This window comes from Tenrec ecaudatus, chromosome 2 (assembly GCF_050624435.1).
Source record: "Tenrec ecaudatus isolate mTenEca1 chromosome 2, mTenEca1.hap1, whole genome shotgun sequence".
In the NCBI taxonomy this organism is placed as follows: domain Eukaryota; kingdom Metazoa; phylum Chordata; class Mammalia; order Afrosoricida; family Tenrecidae; genus Tenrec; species Tenrec ecaudatus.
The window spans coordinates 8,750,668-8,775,479 of NC_134531.1; the positions used below are offsets into that span (position 1 = coordinate 8,750,668).

Sequence of the window (24,812 nt, forward strand, 5' to 3'; positions counted from 1 at the left end):
TCAGCAAGTGTGGTCACCCTGCAGCTGGGGGTGCTGGGGCTGCCGCTTCTGTCTTCGGCGGTGGGCGAACAGCTGGACCAGAGCGATGGCCGGGACCCACAGGGAGGGCAGGAAGGAGAGCAGCACGCAGATGGTCTGCACCCAGCCTGGGTAGAGCTTCTGCTGCCTGGAGGGGAACTGCTCCTGTGGACGGATCCGGGGTGCAGCTCAGTGGGGGCCCCCACCCAGCAAACGCCCCACTGCTCAGGGCCAAGACCCCACTCAGTGTAACCTGAGCCAGGACGAGGGTGGATGGCTGGGTTGTGAGGAGACTGCGCCAACGAGCTGTGGAAAGTTCGGGCATTGGAGCCAAGCCTCTCGTGGGCAGAAGGTGAAGGGTGGGCTCTGGGACCTCATGTTCTAGAAAGAGCTGATCCAGCCACCTAGACCCACCATGGGGTTTCTGGGGTCTGCCTTGCATGGCCAGCTGGGCTTTGTCAGACCCTATGTCACCAATAAGTGTGGGGGGGTCCTCTCTCCCTGCCCCCATGCCAGGGGCCACAGTGTGTGTTGTTCTCTGAGCATGTGTGTGTTGGGTTTCTGTGAGTGAGTGTGTGTTTGGTCTGTGTGTGTGTTGGGTCCCGTGTGTGTGTGTGTGTGTGTGTGTGAGAGAGAGAGAGAGAGAGTATGTGTGTGTGTGAGTGTGTGGGGTGTGTGTGTGTTGGGTCTCTGTGAGTGCGTGTGCTAGGTCTGTGTGTGTATGAGTGTGTGTATTGGGTCTCTGAGTGTGTGTGGTGGGTCTCTGTGTGTGTTGGGTCTGTGTGTGTGTGAGTGTGTGTGTTGGGTCTGTGTGTGTGTTGGGTCCCGTGTGTGTGTTGTGGGGCTTGTCTCCAGGGCCAGGCTACTCCATGTGCATGTGTGGCCGTGGGCTTGTGCCGGAGGGTGACCGGTGCACTGCTTCCTTCACTGAGAAAGTCTAATGTGGTCGCTCCTGCAGCTGAACTACTCAGGCTGGTAACGGTGCCCTCCTCACCCCTCCCTGTGCCCGCCCCTGCTGTGGCCCAGCAATGGGCCCTGTGGGGCTGCCCTGCCCCCAGGAGGCATGAGGCCACCTCCGTGAGTTCAAGGTTAGGACAAGGCTCAGGTCACAGGAACAGGAAAACATTCTGTTCCCCCAAATCAATGACTTCTGGGACTCTCAGGGGGCCAGCTGGGGAGCTAGAGCTCCTGGCCAATTGGGCCCCAGTCCTGTATACATTCTGAGCCCCCATTCTCAGGCAGAGGTGACAGGCATACTGTCCATGGGGGGGGGGTCGTAGGGGAAGGGCTCCACAGAAGGACCTACATGCTGGGGGTTCCAGGCCTTGTAGCTGAGTGGCTTCTGGACCAGGAGTACGAGGTAGGCCCCAAAGATGGACAGCAGCAGCAAGGGACTGACCAGCTTCCACGCCACGCGCCAGTAGAGGCTTGGCCGCCTCCCGGTCATCCACTGTATGTCATCGCAGAACCTGACCCCAGGCAGAGGAGGCTTCAGGCTCTCAACCTAGCCCCTGCCCCTTCCCTGCTGATGGTCTATCTCTTCTACCACCCCCAACCTGATGATTGTCCCCAACCCTCACCATAGCCTGTCCTTCCCCAAGTTCCACCAGGGTCTGCCTCACCCTATATGCCCTGCCGGCATGGTGTGTCCCAGTCCCCAGCCCCCAGCCCCTCTCCCATGGTGATGGTCTATCCCAGCCCCACCGACCCTGTCGGTCTGCTCTTCCCCAAGCTCCACTGCAGTCTGTCCCATCCCATATTCCCACCCTGCTGGCGGTCTCTCCCACCCCTCAACCCACCCGGGCCTTGCCTGACAGGGGTTCCCAGGGACACATGGCCTCTGGGAGTCCCCTGAGATCAGGGGGACTTTCCGCTTGAACTCTGTCTCCTACAATGCAGTGTAGGCCCAGCCCCATGGCCCAGATCCCGTCTTTGACGTGTGATCATGGCGGTGCTAATGTAGGGTGTGTGCTGGGTCCACCTCCGTGGAGATGGGAAACTCGGAAAACCAAGCCTCATCGATGGCAACTCACAGAGACCCCATAGGGCAGGGTAGAGCCACCCTGTGGATTTCCAAGACTGTCACTCTTTAAGGGAGCAGGCAGCCTGATCGTTTTCCTGGGGAGTGACTGGTGGTTTTGAATTGCTGATGCTGTGAGCAGCTCAATGTGTAACCACTAACACCCCGCCCTCCCGGGCTAAACAGCAAGAAAGCATAGATGGAGAAAGAAAGGTGCCTGCCTCCCCCGCTCCCTGAGGAGCAGACAGACAGAAACGGAAAAGATACAATGTACCTGACACAAGGAGCTTCCTGGATACCTGAGCCCTGAGAACATACATGTCTGCTCACCTGAGCCCCAAGATGACATTGGTTATAGCCTAACTTGGTGACTAAGGACTACACACCAGTACCTTCTTGTGCCCTGTGGGTGCGGTGGGTCAGCATAGGGCTACTAAGCTCAAGGCTGCCTGTTTGGACCCGTCTACTCCTGGGGAGAAGGATGTAGCAGTTTGCTTCTGGGAAGACAGCCAACCTCGGGAACCCTGTGGGGCAGCTGGACTCTGTCCCACGGGGTCGCTGTAAGTCAGAACCGACATGCTGGCTGCGGGCCTGGGATTATGCTGTCTTACCCTCCTGGGTGGATGCACGGTCACTTTGCACACCACTTACACAGGGACTCTGCTGGGCGTCTCTAGGCCAGGCCCCGTTCTCCTGACTGTCCCCTTCTGTACAGGACCCACAGGACACCTTCCCAGCAGCAGGAGGGCCTCCTGAAGCTCCCGCCTGCCCTCTTCTCCCCCTGGCCCCAGCTTCCTCCACGTGCCACCTCTGTACACCTCTGGAGGGTCACCTTGTGGGGCCCCAGCCTGCTTAGGTCTCAAGGGTTCACTTTCTCACCAAGTTGCCCAGGCGGCTTGGCTGGACACCTGCCCGATCATGCTGCCTCTCCTAGCCTCAGGGACTGTGGACCGAGGGCAAGTCTGCTGTCCCCCATGTCCCACACCCACAGAACTTTGTAGCGTCCCCTTGGAATGTAAGGGGAGGAGGATGCAGGGCCCAAACTCCCGGGGGATCTCTGGGTCCTGGACCCAGTGCTGGTGGGCTCTGGGTAGAGCTGTGACCAAGGGTGACATCTGAGGTGGGGAGAAATGACCCTGCCGAGGCCCAGGGTAGAATGGGGCCCAGAGCCTGCCCTGGACCTTCCTGGTGTCACTGAGTTCCCCCACCTTGGAATCTTAGAAGACCCTGGATGGTCAGCAGAACACAGGTGTGCCCCTGTGGTGGACACGGCTGGCTCAGACTGAGAGCTGGGTGACCCCTTCAGCAGTGGAACACTGGGCAGACTGGGGCTGCATCCTTCCCTGTCTCCGTTTGTGGAAAGGTGGCCGTCAAGTCTCCATCTCCTGTCTGCTCCCACGCCCCCTCCAAAGTCTGAACTCACCGGTTCATCCCATACACATATACGACCCCAACGACCTCGAAAAAGGCGAAGATGATGAGGTTCAGGGAGGCGGTGTAGTTGTCGAAGATCTCCAGCCAGTAGTTGCCGGACTGCAGGGTGAAGCAGAGGGCGCAGGCAAAGCAGGCCAGGCAGACCAGCCCTGCGGACACGGACACGGACACGCGCCTCAGCGGCTCGCTGGCCCTGGCCCTGCTGTCTCCTCCTTTCCCTCCGCCCCTCCCTTCCCCAGCCCCAGGGTGGCCAGGCGACAGGCAGGGCGGCCCGCAGCCCACTCACCGGTCAGCAGCTCCTTGGGGACCGACCTGGGCAGCACGCCCAGATCCAAGAGCGGCGTGATGACCCCCTCCATGTTCCCGAACATGGACGACAGGCCCAAGGTGAAGAGCATCCCGAAGAAGAGCACGGCCCACGCGGGCGCGCCCGGCAGGTGCAGGAGGCACTCGGTGAACACGATGAAGGCCAGGCCCGTGCCCGAGGCGCTCTGCGGCACGTCACATGGGCGTGCGCACGTCAACGGGAGCGCTCGGCGCACTGCCCCTGTGCTCCATGCACGCGTGCCCAAGGCAGGTTTCACACCCAACCCCGCCCCTTACGTGCACACGGCCCACCGCACCTATGCTCTGCCCCACGCGCACACGCGCACAGCACGGACGGCACATGGCAGCAGGCGCTCACGCACAACCAGCCCCACCCACACTGCGCGTGCACGCGGCATATCGCCCTCCATGCTCTGCCCCATTTGTGCACACGCATACTGTGCACCCAGCCCCGCCCTCACGTACACACCACTCTGTCCTGTTCATGCTCATGGTACATACGTGGTAACACATGCACATGCACACCACACCCGGGACTCTGTCCCCATGCACGTGTGGTGTGCTGCATTGCAGAGGGTGCACACCTCAGCCCATGCCTCAGCCCCCGCATGCACAGCCCCCTCCGTCTTGCAGCCCCCAGGGTGGGCCGGCCCTCAGGTGGACTTCCACAGAAGATGATCAGTGACTAAGGAGTTTCTGCCCGAGGCCACTGGGCAACATGGTGACTTGCACCCCTGGTCCATCCTTCCTCTCCTGCCAGGCTCCGGCCCTAGGTGCCCTGGAGGCCACAGGGCTCCCTGGAAGGCCTCAAGCCCCTCCTCTGTGGCTGTCCAGGCCTGGTCTCTGGTGTGTGGAGAGGGGTCTGCAGACCCCTGGTCCTCCTGTACCTTGTCCAGGAAGTCTTCCAGGCGGCAGCTCCTCAGGAGCAGGTGGGCCACTCGTGCCGGCTGAGTGGCATTCAGGTCAGCCAGCACGGCCGGGTAGTCGTCTCGGGAGACGCTCTGGTCAGGAAGCTCAAAGGCGTTGATGAGGCTGAGGATGTTCCTGTGGGGGGAGTGGGGCTGAGCGAGCAGGGAGGGGTCCCTCACCCTGCCTTCAAAGTCTAGGCAGAAGATACCTCCAGTGACAGGCAAGGAAAGAACTGACATCGATGGTGTCCCATACAGAGGCAGGAGGGCCCTGGGGGCCCCTGAGGGAAGAGAGGGCCGCTCCCGTGCCCCACAGGTCCAGGCCTGGGAGGAGCCGTCTGAGGCTCAGAGTGGGCATGCAGCTCCCTGGCCACATGGCGTTGTCAGTCCTCTGGGTGGCCAAAGAGGGGGCAGATTTGGGACTGAGGGGCATGGCCTTTCAGGGACTGTGGCTGGCTCTGACGCCTCTTTCTACTCCCCATGCCTGAGGTCTGCGGCCTGCCTCTCTTCGTGTCCTCGGGGCATTGCTCGGTGGGGGTGGGGGTGGGCACCACTCTGCAGACAGTGCAACAGAGCTATGTGTCCACACGCTGGCAAAGCCATCCTAGGGCTACCTGCCTGGGGCGGGTCCTGGTGAACGTGGTGGACTTAGACTTGAGCCTCCTGGTCTCAGAAACCACCCTGCGGGGGCCATGCACTCTCTTCATGTGGACACACCCTCCATGGGCCACCAGCTCAGTAGCAGAAGTTGGAAGAATTGTCCCTTCTGCTTCCAAGAGAGATTCACCAGGTTGCCCCTGCAGCCACTCATTCCTGGAGAGCAGCAGATGGGAGCACTTTGTCCTTGGGCCATCAAGCTGCTTCTCCCCCGTCCTCCTGGAAGAAGTGACATCTCTCTTTACTCCATCCCTCTGAACAGGCAGTGGTCACCTATGCTCACCGGAGCATGGTGGACCAGAGCTGCTGGACAGCTTCTCGCATGTCTGTGATGCTTAGCAACATCCCTGCATCCCACCCACTGGGTGCCAGCAGCACCTTCTCCAGCTGTGACCCCCCAAAGGCTTCCCCTGGAACTCCACTTGTAGGGGCGAGCCTTCCTGGAATCCTTTACTCCCTCCCTGCCATTGAGTCAACACCGACTCATACGACCCTACAGGACAGGGTAGAATGGTCCCTGTGAATTTTGGAGACTGTCATTCTTACGGGACTAGAACATCCAGTCTTTCTCCCAAGGAGTGGCTGGCAGTTTCAAAGGACCGACCTGGCAGTGAGCAGCCCAACGTGTAACCACCACAGTGCCAGGCTCTGGGTTCCCTTCCTGGGGTTGCACAGATTGGGTGCGGTTTGAGCAACAGCAGTTTAAGCTCTCACATTCGGGAGGTCCAAAGGCTGAAATGGAGTGTCTGCAGGGCCGGGCTCCCGCTGGAGGCTCCAGGGAGCATCCTTCCTTACACCTGGAAACTTCTGGTCGTCCCTGGGCCCCTTGGTCACCGCCACATCCCTCTGGTTTCCACCTTTGTGGGCACAAGGTGCTCTCCTCCTCTGCTGTCTTTTGCTTCTGAGGACACGTGTCTCTGGAGTCAAGGCCTCCCCGGACCATCCAGGATGATGTCTCACCTCCAGGTCCTTGACTTAGTCACATCTGCAGATTCCTTTTCTCCACATAGGTCCTGGTGGGCCTCCCTAAGCCAGCATGCTTCGGGACTACACTGGCCTTCATCACCACTTAGCCATCATGCAGGGGTGCCAGGCTTGAGAGCCAGTACAGCCTGGCACCCATCTGTCCAGACAGTTCCCCGGCATGGAACGCACCTGTCCAGGCAGTGCCCAACCACACGGCAGACGGCTGTCCCGGGTGCAGCCAGCCTTGACACTCACCTGTCCAGGCACTTCTCGTAGTCGTTGGTCGCCTTGAAGCCCACGACGGAGAAGACCGTGACGGAGGCATACAGGGAGGTCATGCTGTTCACCAGGGCGATAGTCACAGCGTCCTTCTCACAGTCGTTCCTGGGGACGCACACATGGGTGTCACCACGACTCTCTGTGTCGGAGCTCCACTCCTGTGGAGCGCACAGACCCGCAGCATCAAGTCCATGTTCACCCTCCCCAGCCACCCAGCATCCAGGGATGGGGACCTGTGCCTGGTGGCCTCCCAGGCCCCCGCCCCCACTGTCCTCTCAGTGGGAGAGGCACAGTTTCTGGCACATGGCCACCAGAGCAGAGTACTCTCCTGAGGACGGGACTGTGGCTTTGGAGCGATTCTGGAATCTCCCAGGTTTCATCCCCTTCCCACCCAGACCGGACCTCTGAGGGCAGGGGGTGGGGGCGGATGTCAGCAGTGACCGCCCCCCCCCCCCCCGTACAGGAGAACGTAATACCCAGCTGTACTAGCACACAGAATGACTCACTGCCCCTCAGGGCTGGCGGAGTCAGATGGTTCCCTTGGCTACCCTGCCTGCCAGAAAGCCCACATTTGCTTCTCTGACCAGCTCCAGTTGCCCGGCCACCTCCATTGCTGGACACCCTAACAAGTAACCTGGGGTGGGGGTGGGGCTTCCCCTGTGTCAGGCCAGGGTGTGCAAGGAATAAGCCCCAGAGAGAGGTTCTAATAAAGCTGAGCTCTGCCATCGGGTGGATTCTGACTCCCTGCTGTGTTGTTGGGTGCTGCCAAGAGGATTATGACTCAGAGTGACCCTACGTACCGCGGGACGAAACATTGGACAGTCCTGCGCTATCGCCACAATTGTTCTGACGTTTGAGCCCATTGCTGGAGCCACTGGGCCGATCCATCTGGTTGAGGGCCTTCCACCTTGTCGCTCTCCTTCTGTTCCGCCAAGTTTGATGTCATTTTGCAGGAGCTGGTTTCTTCTAACATCATGTCCAACAAACGTGAGATGAAGTCTCATCAGTCTTGCCTCTAAGGAACATTCTGGCTGTATGTCTTCTAAGGTAGACTTGCTTGTTCTTTTGGCAGTTCCTGGTACTTTTAATATTCTTGACCCACACCATCATTCAAAAGCATCGGCTCTTCCCCAGTCTTCTTATTTAATACCCAATGTTCCCATGCATATGAGATGATAGAAAATACCATGGCTTGAGATAGGAGCACCTGATTTATCAAGGTGATATCTTGCTTTTAGATGTTTTAAAGAGGTCAAAAAACAGACCTGGAACTATTTATAGACTCCCCCTCCGCCCCTCGTTTGTTTGTTTGTTGTTGTTGTTTGATTTTGTTCTATCTTGTTTTTGTGCTTGCTACTGTCTCTGCTTGTCTATCTAGATAAGATAGGCAGGATAAACAATCCTGAGGAAAGAACAATGGGCCCAGTGGTTCTGGGGGAACATGGGAGAAGGGGAGGTGAGGGAAAGGAAGTGGGTGCTAACAAACCCAGGGACAAGGGAATAACAAGTGATCTAAATAGATGGTGAGGAGGGTATAGGATACCTGGTAGGGCTTGATCAAGGCAATGTAGTGGAGAGAAATTGCTGAACCCAATTGAAGGCCAAACATGATAGTGGGACAAGAGGAAAGAACTAGGTGGCAAATGACATTTATAGAAGTCTAAATACAGGCTTGTACATATGTAAATATATTTATATATAATGATAGGGAAATAGAGATATGTCCATATATATGTACAGATGATCTTGGGCCTCTACTCAAGTACTCCCTCAATGCAAGAACACTTTGTTCTAATAACCTGGCATTCCGGGATGCTCACCTTCCTGACACAATCACTAAAGACAAAATGGGTGCATAAGCAAATGTGGTGAAGAAAGCTGATGGTGCCTGGCTATCAAAAGATACAGTGTCTGGGGTTCTAAAGGTTTGAAAATAAATAAGCGCTGATCTAGCTGAGAACCAACAAAGTCCACATAAAAGAAGCAGCCTATGTGATTATGAGGTGTCAATGGGATTAGGTAGCAGGCATAAAAGACCCAGAACAAAACATCATATCAAGGAGAATGAGAGGGAGTGTGGAGTGGAGACCCAAAGCCCATCTGTAGACATCCCCTTACAGAAGGGTCACAAGAAAGAGATAAGTTAGTTAGTGTGTAGTATAGCACCAATGAAACATACAACTTTCCTCTAGTCCTTTAATGCCCCCCCAACTACCATGACCCCAATACTACCTTACAAATCCAGCTAGTCTAGAGCATGTGCACGGGTACAGATAAGAGATGGAAACACAGGGAATGCAGGACAGATAAACTCTTCAGGACCAATAAAGAGAGTAGGGATACCGGGACGGTAAGAGGACGGTGGGGAGAGAAAAGGGGAACTGATCATAATGATCTACTTATAACTCCCTCCCAGGGAGTTCTTCTTCATATAGTCTGACTCACAGCAACCTGATTATTACCCAGGGTTTCCAAAGCTATGTCTCTTCACAAGAGCAGTCTCATCTTTCTCCCCAGGAGCAGCTGGTGGGCTTGAACTACTGATCTTGAGGAGAGCAATCCAACTTCCATAACTCAGATACATTGGTGTAAAATAGCCTTAGGAAACAGTTCATTCATGATAAGGATCTACCAACCAAATCTCAAGAAAAAACCTTCAAATGTCAACTCTCTCTCAAGTGTCCAAGACAACTCCGAGGTTCCACTTCAGCAAACCATTTCTAAAGAAAGACTGGAGGTGCTAATTATTGTGCCCAGCTTTAGCCTCTTAGGATGTCTTACATCAATTTTGATATCTTTCTGATTTGTTCTGAAAAGCAAACATCGAGAGCCATCTGATTCTATGATTTTAAGTGTGATAGCCTCCCTGACAACTTTTCTCTACACCTGGTCCATCGTACTCGGGAACCTTAGAAGAAATGAACCTATCTAAGGCCTGCTAGATCGCTGCACTGTGCTCAGGCAGAACCTAGACACGGATCACGGGATCGTTTTTGAAACAGAGCAAGGAGACGCTGCATGCTTCAAATTCAAGAACGTTATGCATCAGCGTTATCTCTTCTCACCACACTTATCCAATCTGTATGCTGAGCAGATCACCTGGGAAGCTGGACCACAGGAAGAGGAATGAGGCATCAGATCGGAGGAAGGCTTTTCAACAACCTGAGATGCAGATGACACCACCTGCTTTCTGAAAGCGAGGACTGGAGGCACATGCTGAGGAAGATCAAAGACTGCAGCCTTCAGTGTGGATTATAGCTCAGTGTAAAGAACACTCAAGTTCTCACGACTGGACCAGTAAGTAGCATCATGATCAACCATCCCTGGGGATGGAAGCAGCGGCGATGAGAACAAGCCAAGCATTGCATTGGGTAAATACGCAGCACAGGATCTCGTTAAAGTGCTGAAGAGCTGCGATGTCGCTCTGAGGACTAAGAAGTGCCTGACTAAGCTGCGCTTGAAAATATCAAGCCATGGTATTTTCAGTGGTCTCATAAGTATGTGAAAACTGGACAACAGGGAAGACTGAAGAAGAACCAATGCTTTGGATTATGATGTTGGGTTTATGGCATTCAGTAATGTGGACCATAACCCCTATTGAACACCATTGCAAAGAATGAGAATTTCCTCACACTTCATTGTGCTCATGCAGAACCTGTACGCAGATCTAGACCAGCGGTTTGAACAGAACAAAGAGATGCTGCACGATTTGACATCAGGAAAGGTGTATGTCAGGGTTGTATCCGCTCAGCACGCTTATTCAGTCTGTATGCTGAGCAGATGCTGGGAGAAGCTGCACTACTTGAAGGGGAATCCAGCACCAGCCTTGGAGGAAGGCTCGCCGACCACTTGCGATCTGCAGAAGGCACACCTGACTTGCTGAAAGCAAGGAGGACTAGACTCACCCTGATGAAACACGAAAGCATCCTCAGTATGGACTGCCGCTTAATGTAAAGAAAACCAAAATCCTCACGACTGGACCAATAGCATCACGATAAACAGAAAACAAGTTGAAATGGTCAAGAATCTTATTTGAGATTTGGAGCCACAGTCCAGGCTCATGGAAACAGCCGCCAAGAAACCAAACAATGTGTTGCTTTGGGCAAGTGTGCTGCATGGGTAGAGTAGAGGTCACTTTCGGCACTAAGGTGTGACTGACCCAAGCCATGGCATTTCCAATCCCCTCACACGCATACTACAGCTGGACCGTGCATAAGGAAGACGGAAGACGACTTGATGTATTTGGATTGTTGTGCCAGAAGAACAAACAAATCCGTCTCAGAAGTGTAGCCGGACTGTGTCTTAGAAGCAAGGACGGGGCGACATTGTTTGACTCACTCTGGACATGTTTTTAGCAGCAGCAGTCCCTGGAGGACATCATGCTTTTTCAAGTAGAGGGTCAATGAAAAGGAAAAAGACCCTGGATGGGATGAATTGACTCAGTGCGAGCTTAAACATAACACTGGTGCAGGGTCGGCAGTCTTTCCTTCTGTCAGAGGCGGGGCCTTGGATTCAGAAGAGGATGTGCTACAAGGGATATCGTTGCTGATGTCAACTGGATCTTGGCTGACAATGGCAAATACTAAATACTGTTTATTTGTGTTTTACTGACTCTGCAAAGGCTTTTGACTGTGTGGCCCATAATGAACTCTGACTGACCTTGAGGAGAATGGGAATCCCAGAACACGCCGTTGTGCTCATTAGGAACTTGTATGTGGATCAAGAGGCAGCTGCTCATGGTTTAAAATCAGGAAAGGTGTGTGACCGGATTGTACCCCCTCACCATACTTATTCAACCTGCATGCTGAACAAATCATCAGGGAAGCTGGATTATATGAAAAATAATTCTGCATGAGAATTGGAGGAAGGTGAGGTGGTTACATAATCTTTTGTTAACTTGAGTGCAGGGGTGGAGTCTAAGCTGTCAATCAGGTCATAGCCAATGAGGCCTCTGGGTGGGCATGACCTTCTGAGGATTCTGGGAACTCTTGTCTTCCTCCCTGGAGGTGGGACACATACTCTCTACCTGTGAGACATTCCTGTTGACAGGCCACATGGAGACCCCTAATGGAATCAGAGCCCTGGAGCTGGAGGAGCCACGTGGAGACCCACGCCAGTGCTGAGATACTGCCACCGCCACTGGATCCACAAGACTTTCCACCCACTGGCCTGTGATTTTCCTGCATTCGACATCATTGCATGTGTTGCATGAGTCTGAAGAGGAATTGATACACTGATATTGAACATATGGGCTAACATGAGACTTATGGACTTGATCTGGACTGGGCTGGGATGTTTTCTTAATATACCATTACTCTTTATATCAAGCTTTCTTATAGACGAGTGTCTATGAACTTGTTTCCCTAGTCAACCCAGACTAACACAGAAGGTGAAGGAGCCATGAAAGGAGGACCGTGTCTCCTGTCACGTATCTGGTTAGGACAGTTCACAAATGGCTGTCCTAGCTCGTTCTTGTAAACTACTTCCTTTTCTCCCTGGCAGCTTGCTCTCGAGCGCAGGATGTCCTTCAACTGCAGTCAGTAAGGAATGTGGGAAACAACTGCACACAGCGTTCCCTGGGAGCAGTAAACAAGAGCAGTACAGGCTGAGATACGGGAATTCAGGCGTGGGACCAGGGATCATATCTAGGAACACTGCCAGTATTGATTCTATAAAAATAAAAGGCTGTGGTCCTTCAAGGCTGCAGTCTCATATCGTCTCTGTGTGTGCATCTGTTTTGTGCTGCATTCTTGTATTGTCTGTGTGTGTTTCTGTTTTGTTCTGTGTTCATTTTCCCTCTTCAGAAACCACAACAGAAGGCTTATTAACAACCTGTGATATGCTGATGACACAACCTTGCTTGCTGAAAGCGAGGAGGACTTGGAGCACTTGCTAATGAAGATCAATGATTGCAGCCTTCAGCATGGATTGCAACTCAATGTCAAGAAGACTCAAAATCCAATAGGGTACTATCATAGTAAATGGAGAAAAGGTCGAAGATGTCGGGGATTTTGTGTTGCTCAGAGCTACAATCAATGCTCGTGGAAGCAGCAGTCAGGAGATCAAGGACCACACTGCACGGAGTCAGCCTGCTGCATGAGACCTCTTTAGAGGCTTGAAAGGCGACACTACTTTGAGGACTCAGGTGCCTCTGACCCAGGCCATTGTTTTTCAATCACCTCATATGTTTGCAGAAACTGGACAACCGTTAAGGAATATCAGGGAATTGCTTCATTTGGGTGAATGGCGCCTATGTAACAGAGTGGCTTCTAGGGCATCTAATAATAACTGCTATACCGTTTATACATTGAAAGTTGCTCACTGATCCTCCTCCAATTCTGATCCCCCTTCCTGTTCATAGAATCCAGTGTCTGGGGTCATGTGTTCAACATACAGATCAAATAAGTCTGGCGAAAGCATACAACCCTGAAGCACGTTTTCCTGACTTTAAACCACGCAGCGCCCCCTGGCTCTGTTTCGTGGAACTGCCTCTTGGTCTATGCACACAGCCTGGCCTCCCGAGAGCGAAGGGCACTTGAGGAACTCTTTGATGAAGATGAGCAACCGCAACCTTCACTACGGATTACAATTCATTGCAGAAAGGACCCCAATCCTCACAAGCCCAAATACCAAAAAATGAGTATCACGATCAAGGGAGAGAAGATTGAACTTGTTAAGAACCTCATTTCATTCGGACCTACAATCCACGCCCATTGTTAAGTAGCAATCACTGAGCAAGTGAGGTATTAACTGAGGTGAATCTGCTTCAAGGGTTCAAGGGCAAGGGCATCCCTTTGAGGACTAAGGTGCACCTGACCCAAGCCGCGGTCTGTTCACTCAGCTCATAGGCCTGTGGAAGCTGGAGAATGGCTAAGGAAGCTCAGAGGCACATCGAGGCATCTGGACAGTGGTGTCCATGCAGAATACGCATATACAGAATACGCATATGCAACGAGCAAACAAGCCTGTCTGGGCAGCAGCTCAGTCAGTGTTCCTGAGATGTGAGGATGGAGAGACTTGGTCTCGTGTACATTGGACCTATTATCAGGAGATAACAGTCCTTGGAGAAGGACATCATGCTTGGTAAAGTTGAGGGACAGCGGGAATCCCAGAACGGGATGGAGTCACATGGTGGCTGCGACCGAAGGCTCAGGCACAGCCAGGGTGGTGAGGATGGTGAGGGACCAGGCAGTGTTTCGTTGCGTTGCGCCTAAGCTTGCTGTGTGCCAGGACCACGGCACCTCACCACAGCGACGTCTTCCCTGGTGCGTTGCGTGTTTCCTGAGTTTCTAGCCCGGCGTGCTGCAGCGCTAGAAGCACATGGTGGCCCCATAAAATCCCTGTGCACACCTTGAAAATGCTTCGTCATAAATGGATGCGCACACAGCAGGTGTCTGCTTTTATGACATCCTGCGTGATGCCCGTGGCTAATTTTAGTCCATATCATTTCGCCAGTGATGTCACTGTCCCTGGCTTGCTCATCCCGGTATACGGCGCTGGTTGGTACCAGCTGCTCTCCGCTGCCTTTCAGGTGACCTCCTGCCAACCCTGAGGTGACTCAGTCGTCGCCTGCACGACACGCCTTTGGCTCCAGTGCACATAATACACACTACATAAAGTTCTTATCGCCAACACACAGGTTGCCCGAGGGCCACGGCCGGGACCCTGAGATAAAGAAGTGCTGCCCCGCTGCTTTTGAACCTGTGAGCTCAGCCGATTCTGCGCTGCCTACCTGGGTGGGTTGTAACTGGCAAAGGCGATGTGTCCTCCAAAGGCCAAGGACAGAGAGAAGAAGATCTGAGTGGCTGCGTCCAGCCACACCCGAGGGTTCCGGAGGATCTCCATCTGGAACGAGCGGGAGGTGGGGTGGGAGGACTACTCACACACCCACGGGGACCCAGACACTTGCCCGTGCACGCACCGTTTAAGAACAGTCCCGGGGCACGCTCCTGAGCAGATTGGAGCCCCCAGCACTGTCTGGGGCCCTGGGTGCGTGGGTACACCCACTCTGAGAACTCAGAGCGTCGTTCTCGGGCCCTCCCATTGCAGGGGTGCAAGCCTACCCAACCCCCAAGCAGTACACTTGGGCTCTGACTGACACAGACCCCTCTGGGTGGGCAAATGGGTGAGAAGCAGCACCTACTGGGGCCTGCTGACTGCTTCTGGGTGGTGTGGAGGGTCCTCAGATGGGCTTTTCCATGGGTGACCTGAGTTTACCTACAATCCCCACTGGTCCCAGGTGTGTCTGCGGGCAGGCATGTCCCACCCGGGACTATGTCAACACCAAAGGCCCCTTCCCTCCTCCTCCTCCTCCTTTCCCCCTGCTTTCTCTTTGTCCTCCTCAGAACTCCCCTCTCCCCTTCCTCCTCTTCCTCTTCCTCCCTCTTCCCCCTATTTATCTGCTCACCTCCTTTTTCTATTAGTAGCCATTTGACTGCCCATCCTGCCTGACCCATGTCCACCCTCTGCCCACCTCTGCAGCCACTCCTCCATCTCCCAGGGAAGGGGAAGGCAGGGTTGGAAGCCTCCAGGAGGTTCCTCAGGGATCTTGTTAGGGGATGCTGTGAGCCTTGGCCCTGTGAGGGGAAGAGAGGGGGGTCCTTGACCTCTTATCTGGTGGGTGCATGCTGCTGGAAGAACAGGAGGGTTGGGCTGAAGCCTGATCCCCAAGGGGTGGTCCAGCACCCCTGCCCCTGGGGCTGGCTTCTGACTACACAGGAGCTGCAGGCCAGGGACTGCTCACCCGTCCCCAGGTTCCACGGGGAGGCCTAGCAGTCACCTACTGGTCAGCGTGTTCCAAATGAAGCCCTCCTCCCGGCTCCCTGCTCCCGGCTCCCTGCTCCCGCCCCGTGGCCCCGGCCTGGGCTCCACATGCAGCAGAGCCACTCAGACACTTACGTTGGGGGTGAAGAGGTAGAGCAGGCCCTCCTTGGCTCCAGGCAGGGTGAGTCCCCGGATGAGGAAGAGGGTCAGGACCAGGTAAGGGAAAAGGGCCGTGAAATAAATGACCTTCAGTGGAGAAGACAGAGAAGACCCCAGGTGACCACCAAGTGGGACACATCTCCAATGACCCACCCCCTCACCCTCCCTGCCCCCGGAGAGGAGCAGGGATGCAGGGACACTCTGAGATGGCTTACTGCCACTCTCGAGGATGCTGGTCCAGAAGGTGCCTTCAGGAGGGGACTTCCTGCCACTCTGGGGCGTCTGCTCAGGGAGAGCTCTCTGAGGCCGGGGGCTCCTCACTGGAACCCTGAATGCCTGTGTGGGGGCAGCTCTGACCATGTAGCTCAGAGTAGACACTGGAGCCAGAGAAGTGAGGTCCCTTCTGGGCTGGGCCGGTGAGTGGCCCTGGGCCAATATCAGGGGAGGAGAGGACCCTAGTGGGCCCCCTACTCTCAGAGATCCATCCTCCGCAAATCCAGGACTCCCAGCCCACACGTGTCACCTGGGCTCAGGGCTACCAATCTTGCAGCTCAGAGGGTAGCAGGCCTTTGCTGTACCCCTAACCATTACCCACGGGGTGTAGACTGAGCCTCGAGGGCAGAGGGATTGGGGAGGGGGACCAAGGAAGCCTCTGCTACTCTTTCTCTGGGGGGCACCCTGGGGCAGAGGGAAGTCGTGAGGAGCTGGGGAGCGGGTGCCCACCTTTCCCGAGGACTCAATGCCTCTGATGATACACAGGTACACAACCACCCAGCAGGCTGCCAGGCAGGTGAGCAGCCGCCACTGCAGGGCCCCGCTGTCGCCGATGTCGGCTGAGATGTTCAGGGTCTGCCGGTACCAGAAGTAGCTCACCGCACCACTGTCCTGGCACTCTTCGACGAATCCTGCCACCAAGGGGGTGTCAATGCTGCTGTCACCACTTTCCCATCACCCAGGGCAGCAGCCCCGTGGGCCAGGGCAATGACTGGGACGTGATGTTCAAGTGCAACAGGAAGCTAAGATAGGGGCACTTGCCGCCAGCTCAGCCCCGGCCCTGTCTCTGTCCCTTGGTCACAGTGCTGAGCCCCACTGGTGCCAGCACCCACAGCCTCAGAGACCTCACCCCCACTCCCCCGTGCACTTAAGCCCCTGCTAATGCAGATTCTGGGTTCCCCCATGCTATGACTTGTGTCCCCCAGATGATGCGTGGAAACCCTACCTCTCTGCCTACGACTCTTATGCCTCCAAAGTTTAGAGTCTAAACCCATGGGAGCCACAGGGGAGAAATCAGACGTCTTCTTGCACCGGGTGAATCTGTGGCCCAAGGGCAAAGGTGTTACTCTGAGGACTGAGGTCGCCTCACCCAAGCCACTGTGTTTCCTTTCTTCCTATCTCTGCTTTTTCAAACGAACTGGTCCGTAGGTCACCAGAGACTCGGAGTCTGCTCCAGTTCTATTTTCCCTCCTTCTATGGGCCACTCGGACCAGCGTGTAGACCGGCTGGGTGAGCAATCTGGAGGGGGTGTGAGCTGTGACCCTGTCTCCATCTACTTGTTTAACTTTATTTACCATCGTTACTATTTTCCTTTTGTTTGTAGACTACGAGACGCACAGAGGAAAGCACATTCCACGTAGTCGCACAACCTGGCCCGTCCAATGACATCAGTAACAGGATCCCAGTAAACTCCCTCTAAATGTGGATCCTTTTTGCTCTTCTCTCACTCTTTCCTGTGCACCCCCCACCTCCCGCCACGTTTCCTGTCCCTTTCCTCTCCCTTCTCCCTCCCCCTTCCCCTCCCATCCCTCCCCTCTTCCCTGGCCTCTTCATAGGCTTTGAAATCATACCTTGTGGTGTGAAACCATTTTTCTTTTTCTCCCCTTTCCTTTCTAATACCGGTGTTGTAAAAGATTGACCTTTATGAGGGTGACGAACTTCACTAAACATATTGTCCTCTGATTTGTCCCTGTCCCCAGGTGTTTGGCAGGCTCATCCGTGTCCTTTAAGGATGCATCCGAGTCTGTTGTGTGAATGTACCGGTGTTTGCGTACCCGTTCCTCTGGGGTCAGAGCTTTTGTTTGTTCCCATGATGGGGCTCTGGTAGAAATGGCTGCTATGAAAATGTGTCTGCAGAAGCAGCAACGCCCACATGGAGGAAGCACACCAGCCTATGTGATCACGAGGTGTCGAATGGATCAGGTATCAAAGAACAAAAAATCAAGTCATTGTGAATGAGGGGGAGTGTAGATTGGGCACCCAAGACCCATCTGTAGGCAACTGAACACCCCTTACAGAAGGGTCATGGGGAGGAGATGAGCCAGTCAGGGTGCAGGGTAGCAACGATGAAACATACAACTTTCTAGTTCCTAAATGCTTCTTCCCCCACCACTCAGGATCCCAATTCTACCTTACAAATCTGGCTAGACCAGAGGATGTACACTGGTACAAATAGGAACAGGAAACACAGGGAATCCAGGACAGATGAACCCTTCAGGACCAGTGGTGAGAGTGGTGATACCGGGAGGGTGGAAGAAAGGTAGGGTAGAAAGGGGAAACTGATTACAGGGATCTACATATAACCTCCTCCCTGGGGGACGGGCAACAGAAAAGTGGGTGAAGTGTAAGATATGACTTAATAACAATAATAATAATTTATAAATTATCAAGGGTTCATGAGGGAAAGGGAAGTGGGGAAGGAGGAGGGAAAATGAGTAGCTCATACCAAGGGCTCAAGTAGAAAGCAAATGTGTTGAGAATGATGATGGCAACAAACGTACAAATGTGCTTGGCACCATGGATGTCTGTATGGGTTGTGATAAGAGTTGTATGAGCCCCCAATAAAATGATTAAAAACCTGAACAAACAAACAAAAAATATGTCTGCATGTGTCCTTTCGTGTTGTGTTCTTGATTTCTTTAGGGTGTATACTAAGCAGGGAGGTTGCAGAACCAAAAGATATTTGTCTTTGCATCTGTTTAAGGAAGCTCCACATTGATTTCCAGAGGGGTCGTACAATTCTACAGTTCCACCAGCAAGGTCGGGGCATTCCAATCTCTCCACATCCCCTCCAGCATTTATTATTTTCTGTTATTTCAAAGAAAATCTTTACTAAGCGTGTTGGTGTGAGGTGGTATCACGCCGATGCTCTGATTGGTATTTTTCTTATTGCTAATGAGTGTGAATATTTCCTCCTAGGCTTCTTGGTGGCCTGGGTTTCATCTTTAGTAAATTATCTATTTATGTCTTGTGCCCATTTTTGTTGGGTTGCCTGTATTTTTCTTACGAAGGTCTCATAATTTTCTATATATTTTTGAAATGAGTCTACTATCTGATATACTTTGTTAAATATTTTTTCCCAGTCTGTGGATTCGGAAGCAATCATATTTTCAATAGCCTCATATGTACGTGAAGTTTGGACATTTGTGGGAAGCAGAGAATGGAGGATTCCTTTATTCTCATATATTTAGAAGTCTGACAGGCTGGGTTTCTGGGGTGGAGGAGGGCCTTCACCCTCGTGAGTTGGAGGTGAGTCCCAATCACATTCTCATAATTAATATAGTTCCCCACTCTATTCTCTCAGTAGTGCTACCTTAAAGTTACCTCTGATTGCTATGCAGCTATAACTACAGGACCAGACCTTGCTATTATTGCTCTCTAGGCTCTGAGGACAGCCACTCCCCCTTACCTGCCCAGGACACTGGTGTTAGGTTACTCCTTCAATGTACTCAGGGACCTTTAGGGTTAGGGTACAGCCCACTTTGTTACTTTTGTGGTTACCTGTAATTAGTGGGGCTTGCAAGCCCCTTGAGTGTATATAAACCTTGGATGGAACTATTTTCTCTCTCTCTCTGCACAGATCTGCTCCTGAAGTCATGGCAGTCCTGGAGGTGAGTACTCACATGCTTTATCTTGTCTGATGTCGCATTAAATTTACCCCTCAATGACACAACCACCTCTTGAACTCCTTCGATTGTGGAGCTGGTACCCCACAGACATTGAATAAAGAAGAACATTGAATTATAGCGTTATAGAAGAACCTTGAAGCTACCTGGGACAGCCAGAACAGCCAGAAGAACGAACAACTCTGTCTTGGAAGAAGTACAGCCAGTGTGCTCCTTAGAAGCAAGGGGAGGGAGACTTGGTCTCATGTGCTTTGTGCATGTTGTCAGTAGAGACAGTCTTTGGAGAAGGACGCTGTACTTAGTAAAGTAGAGCATTGAAAAAGAGGAAGACTCTCGATGAGATGGATTGACACTGTGGCTGGAACAGTGGGCTCCCACAGAGGAACCACCGGGAGGATAGCCAGGGCTGGCGGCGTGAAAGTTCTAGTGCACATAAGGTGGCTAGGGGTCAGTGTCAACGCATCGGTGCCTAACAGCCACTAACACCTGAGACGGCATCATCATCTGATGTGATGCCATCACCTTCCACTGTGCCCTCTGTCCAGCGTGCCCCTGTACAGCGGGTCCCTAACCGAGTTATATAAAGAGTGGGACACACACAGACAGACACATGGATACACGCACAGACACAGAGACACATAGACACACAGATACTCACAGATATGCACATGCACACACACACCAACACACATGCAGACACATACAGATACAGACACACAGACACATACATGCACAGATACATCCAGGCACAGATACATGCAGACACACACAGATGCGCAAACACAGACAGACACACGCACACATACAAACACATGCACAGATACAGTCAGAGACATAGACACACACAAATGCACACATGCTCACAGATACACACAGACACACATGCACAGATCCATACAGACACACAGATACACAGATACACATGCACACATAGACACACGCATGCATACAGACACATAGACACACACATGCACAGATACATACAGACACACACAGATGCACAGATGCCCACACATCACAGACAGACACACAGACAGATGCCATGGTCCTCTTCCACCTTCTAGCCTCCTGAGCACACAGATGTCTCTAAAGTGGCTCCCTGTGGGCTATATGTGATGGGGCAGCCCCTCGGGCCTTCCAGGCTGGTTGACATTACCTGTGCAGACCTGATTCCCCGAAAATCCTGGAATTCTGTGAGGTCCCTCCCAGGCCTTCCTGCAGCTGTGTCCTGGAACGGGCCAGCTGGCCTTAGCGGGGATAGCCCCACCAGCCCCCTGGATGACGCCCTTACCTGTCCTGTTGCCGTCGGGCGGGCAGCTGCTCCAGGGCAGCGGGTTCTGGAAGGAGTTGAGGAAGTACCAGAGGACCCACATCATGATGGTGTTGTAGTACAGACTGACCAGGAAGGACACGGTGAAGCAGCCCAGCCCTGTGGAAACTGCCAAGGTCAGCCCGGGACCCAGGGCCCTGTCCTCTGCCCACTCCCACTCTCTGCTGAAAGCCAGCAGATAAAATCAATGCTGGGAAGGCAACACCCCCAGCACACATGACTGCTTCCAGGGGGGCCTTGGAGAACCGCCTGCATACACACCACCCCCACCTCCCTGGGGATGACTCGCCTGGGACCCAGCATGCACTCGTGCTGCCACGGCTCCTGACCTGCTGGTCCCTCTGTTTATCTGACCACTGGCTTTGCAGGGGGGTCAGGAGGGCTGTCTGGGGTAGAGCTGCAGGATTGTCCTCGTGGCAACTGCCCCATGTGGCAGGCCACTCCTCCGGATGGTGACACAGCTCCCACTGCCGGATCTGCGCCCAGGTTTCCAGCAATGTCCCTGGACACTGGATGTGGGGCTCTCAGAGCCCCATCCACGCTCAGGAGCCAGAGCTCTGTTGTTTGCTGCTCCAGGGAGCTGACCCCCTATGTCTGAGTGACGGGGCACTCCTCCTGTTGAAGCCTCCTATTCCTGCCTGAGGCACCTGATCCCTTGATCTTGTGTTCTGAGCTGCCCCCCCCCCTTCAAAGCCCCCAAAACCAAACACCCGTGTCTTTGTTCCAGGCTTTGCTTCTGGGGGCACTGACTAAGATGACTTACTGCCCAGGTCTCAAGGGTGTGAGCACAGAGGGGTGTGCGCACCCCTCGATTACCTACAGGTTCTCGGGTTTGCCTCTCGCCCCGTGACCCTGCAGACCCCTGCCCCATACCCTGGCCGGGACGTTTAGGTGTGGTTCTCTCAGCTGTCTGGGCTTGGCCGACGGGGCCCCACTCCATCCCACCCTGTCCCCAGCAGGGGCCTGTAAGCATGGGGCTTACCTACTCCACCGAGGTAGGGGGAGATGGCTGTCCACACCCCGATGCTGCCTCTGCGCAGGCGCTGGCCGATGGCCAGTTCGACGTGGAAGAGCGGGATCCCCTCAAAAACCAGGGCGATGAAGTAAGGGATGAGGAAGGCACCTGCGAGGGGTACAGAGTCAGGGCCAGTCACCACCCCTGCCAGCGGGGCCTCAGGACAGAAGCCCCTGGCGCCTCCCCCAGTGTGGGGGACACAGGCTTCCTGCCTAAAGCTCTGTTCCTTAGCCAAGTCACTCTCTGTCTTGCTAGTCTTACTTGACAAGAGGAAGGAACCTCTGGGTCTCTTCCCCGTTGCTCGTAAAGTGTGCAATGCCATTATGGTAAAGCCAAGTTCGAAATATGGTGACAATGACCCAAATGTGACGCAGAGATGCAGAGAGGTGAGAGCAGGCTGCTGGAGATGCAGAGAGGTGAGAGCAGGCTGCTGGCTTTGCTCCATACAGGGCAGCCACAAAAAACACTGCCCTTGACCCTTGTGGACAGGGCCGGACTCCCCTGTGGGTTTCTGAGACTGGGACTCTTCACAGGAGTAGAAAGCCTCATCTCTCTCCCCTGGAGCAGCTGGTGGCCCTGAACTGCTGACCTTGTGGTTAGCAGCCCATCAAGTAACCTCAACACCACCAGGGCTCTTTGTAATGGAAGCAAAACCTAGAAGCAGAATCCGCTGCCGTCTGGTCGCTTCCACCTTGCAATAATAATCACGTCCATTCATAATGGACCCATGAAAATTAAAGTATTTTCTTTGCTACCTGCACATCAAATTTTAGATTGTTTTCAAAAGAACCGATGCTGGTCAAGATGAGACAAAATTCGGCTTTGCCACCCGGGAAGCAGGGTTGTGGTGTAGAACCACCTTTAGGAAAATCAGGAGTTCATAAAATGTGGACATTGCTCTGAGAGTCAAGGAGTGATTTTCTTTTTTTTCTTTTGTTTTTTTTTAGGAGTGATTTTCATGGTTGGAAGTCAATCCTAAAGAAGCTGTTTCAAAAGTGCCATAAAACGCCTCCCCCCACACCTGTGAGCCCAGTTGTTGAGCAGGCAGGCTGCCCCTCCCCGTCCTCGGTGTCCACTGGAGTGGGCACGATGGACAGACACGCCACACCACTGTGACACAGCCCCAATGCTTACTTAACCTCCCCGTGGAAGCTGGGAGGTCTGGTCCCACTCCGTGCTTGGTGAGGATCAAAGGAGCCGAGTTCCAAGGACATTCCGGGCACGCAGCAGGCCCTTCACAATTGTTAACTTGTCCACTGAGTCCCCGGGTGGTGGGAAAAATTAGCATCCTTCGCTGCTCACTGAGAGGTTGGCAAGTCGAGTCCACCCCGTGCCTCTGAAGAAAGGCCTGGCATCTTCTGCAGAAGCAGCAGCCAGCGACAGCTCTGAGTTCAGCTCTGAGACACGTGGGGTGACCGTGGGTCGCAATCTGACGTACTGGTCTTTTGACTTGGTTACGATTGATGAGACATGGATGGCGTTTTCACAACCTGGCCAGTGTTTGGAAGGTTGCTTCAAGCATGTTCCATGATGGGGGACCCTTCTCCCCTTGGTGCCTGGCACCTCCCCAAACGTCTTCGTGCCGAGAACCAAGGGGAGAGGGGTGGCTTGTAAGATTGCTGTCTCCTTAGACTCAGCGTCACAGATGCAGGGTGACCCCAGGTGTGTGCAGAGAACGGCTGGTCCACATAGCCTTTTGGAAGCCGATCGCCAAGTCTCCCCACCACCAGACCTCCACCTAGTAGTGGTCAAGCCATTCTACCCTGCAGGACCCCTTTGCTGGGACCACCAGGGCTCTGCAAAGAGTTGGTGGACAAACGTGAGGACAAGATCATGGGATTGTTTTCAAAAAGCTCTTGAAGCCCTCTTGTCCACCTACCCAGAGTGCGCAGGTGGCAGTGTTTGGAATTGCCACCAGGTCTTGTTTCTTAGAAGCATTGAATTTATAGACTGGCCGATGCTCCCAGATAGCATCTGGTGGCCTAGTGGATAGCTCACTGGGCTGCTAACTGTAAGCCAGCAGTTCAAACCCACTGCTGCTCTGTGGGAGAAGACGGGCTTTCTACCCTTGTAAAGGGTTATAGTCTCGCGAACACACGGGGTGGTTCTTCTCTGTCTTACAGCAGTGGTCCTCAACCTGCGGGTCAACACTCCTTGGGGTCGAACGACCCGTTCACAGGGGTTGTCTAAGACCATCAGAAAACACATTATGATTTACAGTATGATTCATAACAGTAGTAAAATTATAGTTATGAAGTAGCAAGAAAATAATGTTATGGTTGGGGGTCACCACGACATGAAGAACTGTATTAAAGGGTCGCAGCGTCAGAAAGGTTGAGAACCCCTGTCTTATAGTGTCAATCTGACTCGTCATCTACTCGATGGCAGTAAGTTTGTTTATTTTAACTGTTCCCTGAAGGAACGGTGGACAAGGAATGTGAGTCATCTCTAAGTCTGATCTCTGGCAGACTCCCTCTGAATAGTTGGAGTGACTCAGAGGGACTGGATGGATCTTGGGGTGATGGCATATGGATAGTTCCGGGGGGGGGGCAGGCAGCGAAGAAGGATGAGCCCCAACCCGCCCCGGTCAGGCGCCCTTCTCCAAGGAGGACATGGATCCTACCTTGAGAAGACCAGGTGAACAGTGAACGGCTTACCTCCCCCGTAGGTCTGGCACAGGTATGGGAAGCGCCAGATGTTCCCCAGCCCCACGGCAAACCCAATGCAGCTCAGGAGGTACTGGAACTTGTTGTCCCACTTGGGTCTCTCATCCCCACTGTCTTCTATAAGCGACTGGGGTTCCGGGGCGAGAGCCATGCCGCCTGCCCGCCGATCGCACACAGAGGAGTACGCACTCCCGTAGAGCCAGGGCAGCTTCCCCTGCAGTTGTAGTTTTTCATTGATTTAAAGGCAAACCAGTGGAGCCTGGTTAATTGGTAACTGGGGGCTGAGTTCTTGTTCTAACTTGGACCGGCATCCATTGACCCCGGCGTCCTCCAGTCCCTCTGTCTCAGCCAGCCACCTCCGCAAACGGGAC

The 24,812-nt window shown here is 53.7% G+C and overlaps 1 protein-coding gene across 1 annotated transcript; it reads right to left on the minus strand.

Annotated features, from left to right (window-relative positions):
• Positions 1–24,592, minus strand: SLC6A18 (solute carrier family 6 member 18). Its single transcript, XM_075541901.1, has 12 exons — positions 24,433–24,592; positions 21,743–21,883; positions 20,722–20,859; positions 16,255–16,436; positions 15,508–15,618; positions 14,342–14,454; positions 6,586–6,714; positions 4,687–4,843; positions 3,759–3,963; positions 3,462–3,621; positions 1,325–1,487; positions 1–183 (listed from the first exon to the last, which is right to left on the minus strand). The coding sequence occupies exons 1-12, from the start codon at positions 24,590–24,592 to the stop codon at positions 1–3; spliced, it is 1,842 nt and encodes a 613-aa protein (XP_075398016.1).
• Between the last annotated feature and the right edge of the window lie 220 nt (positions 24,593–24,812).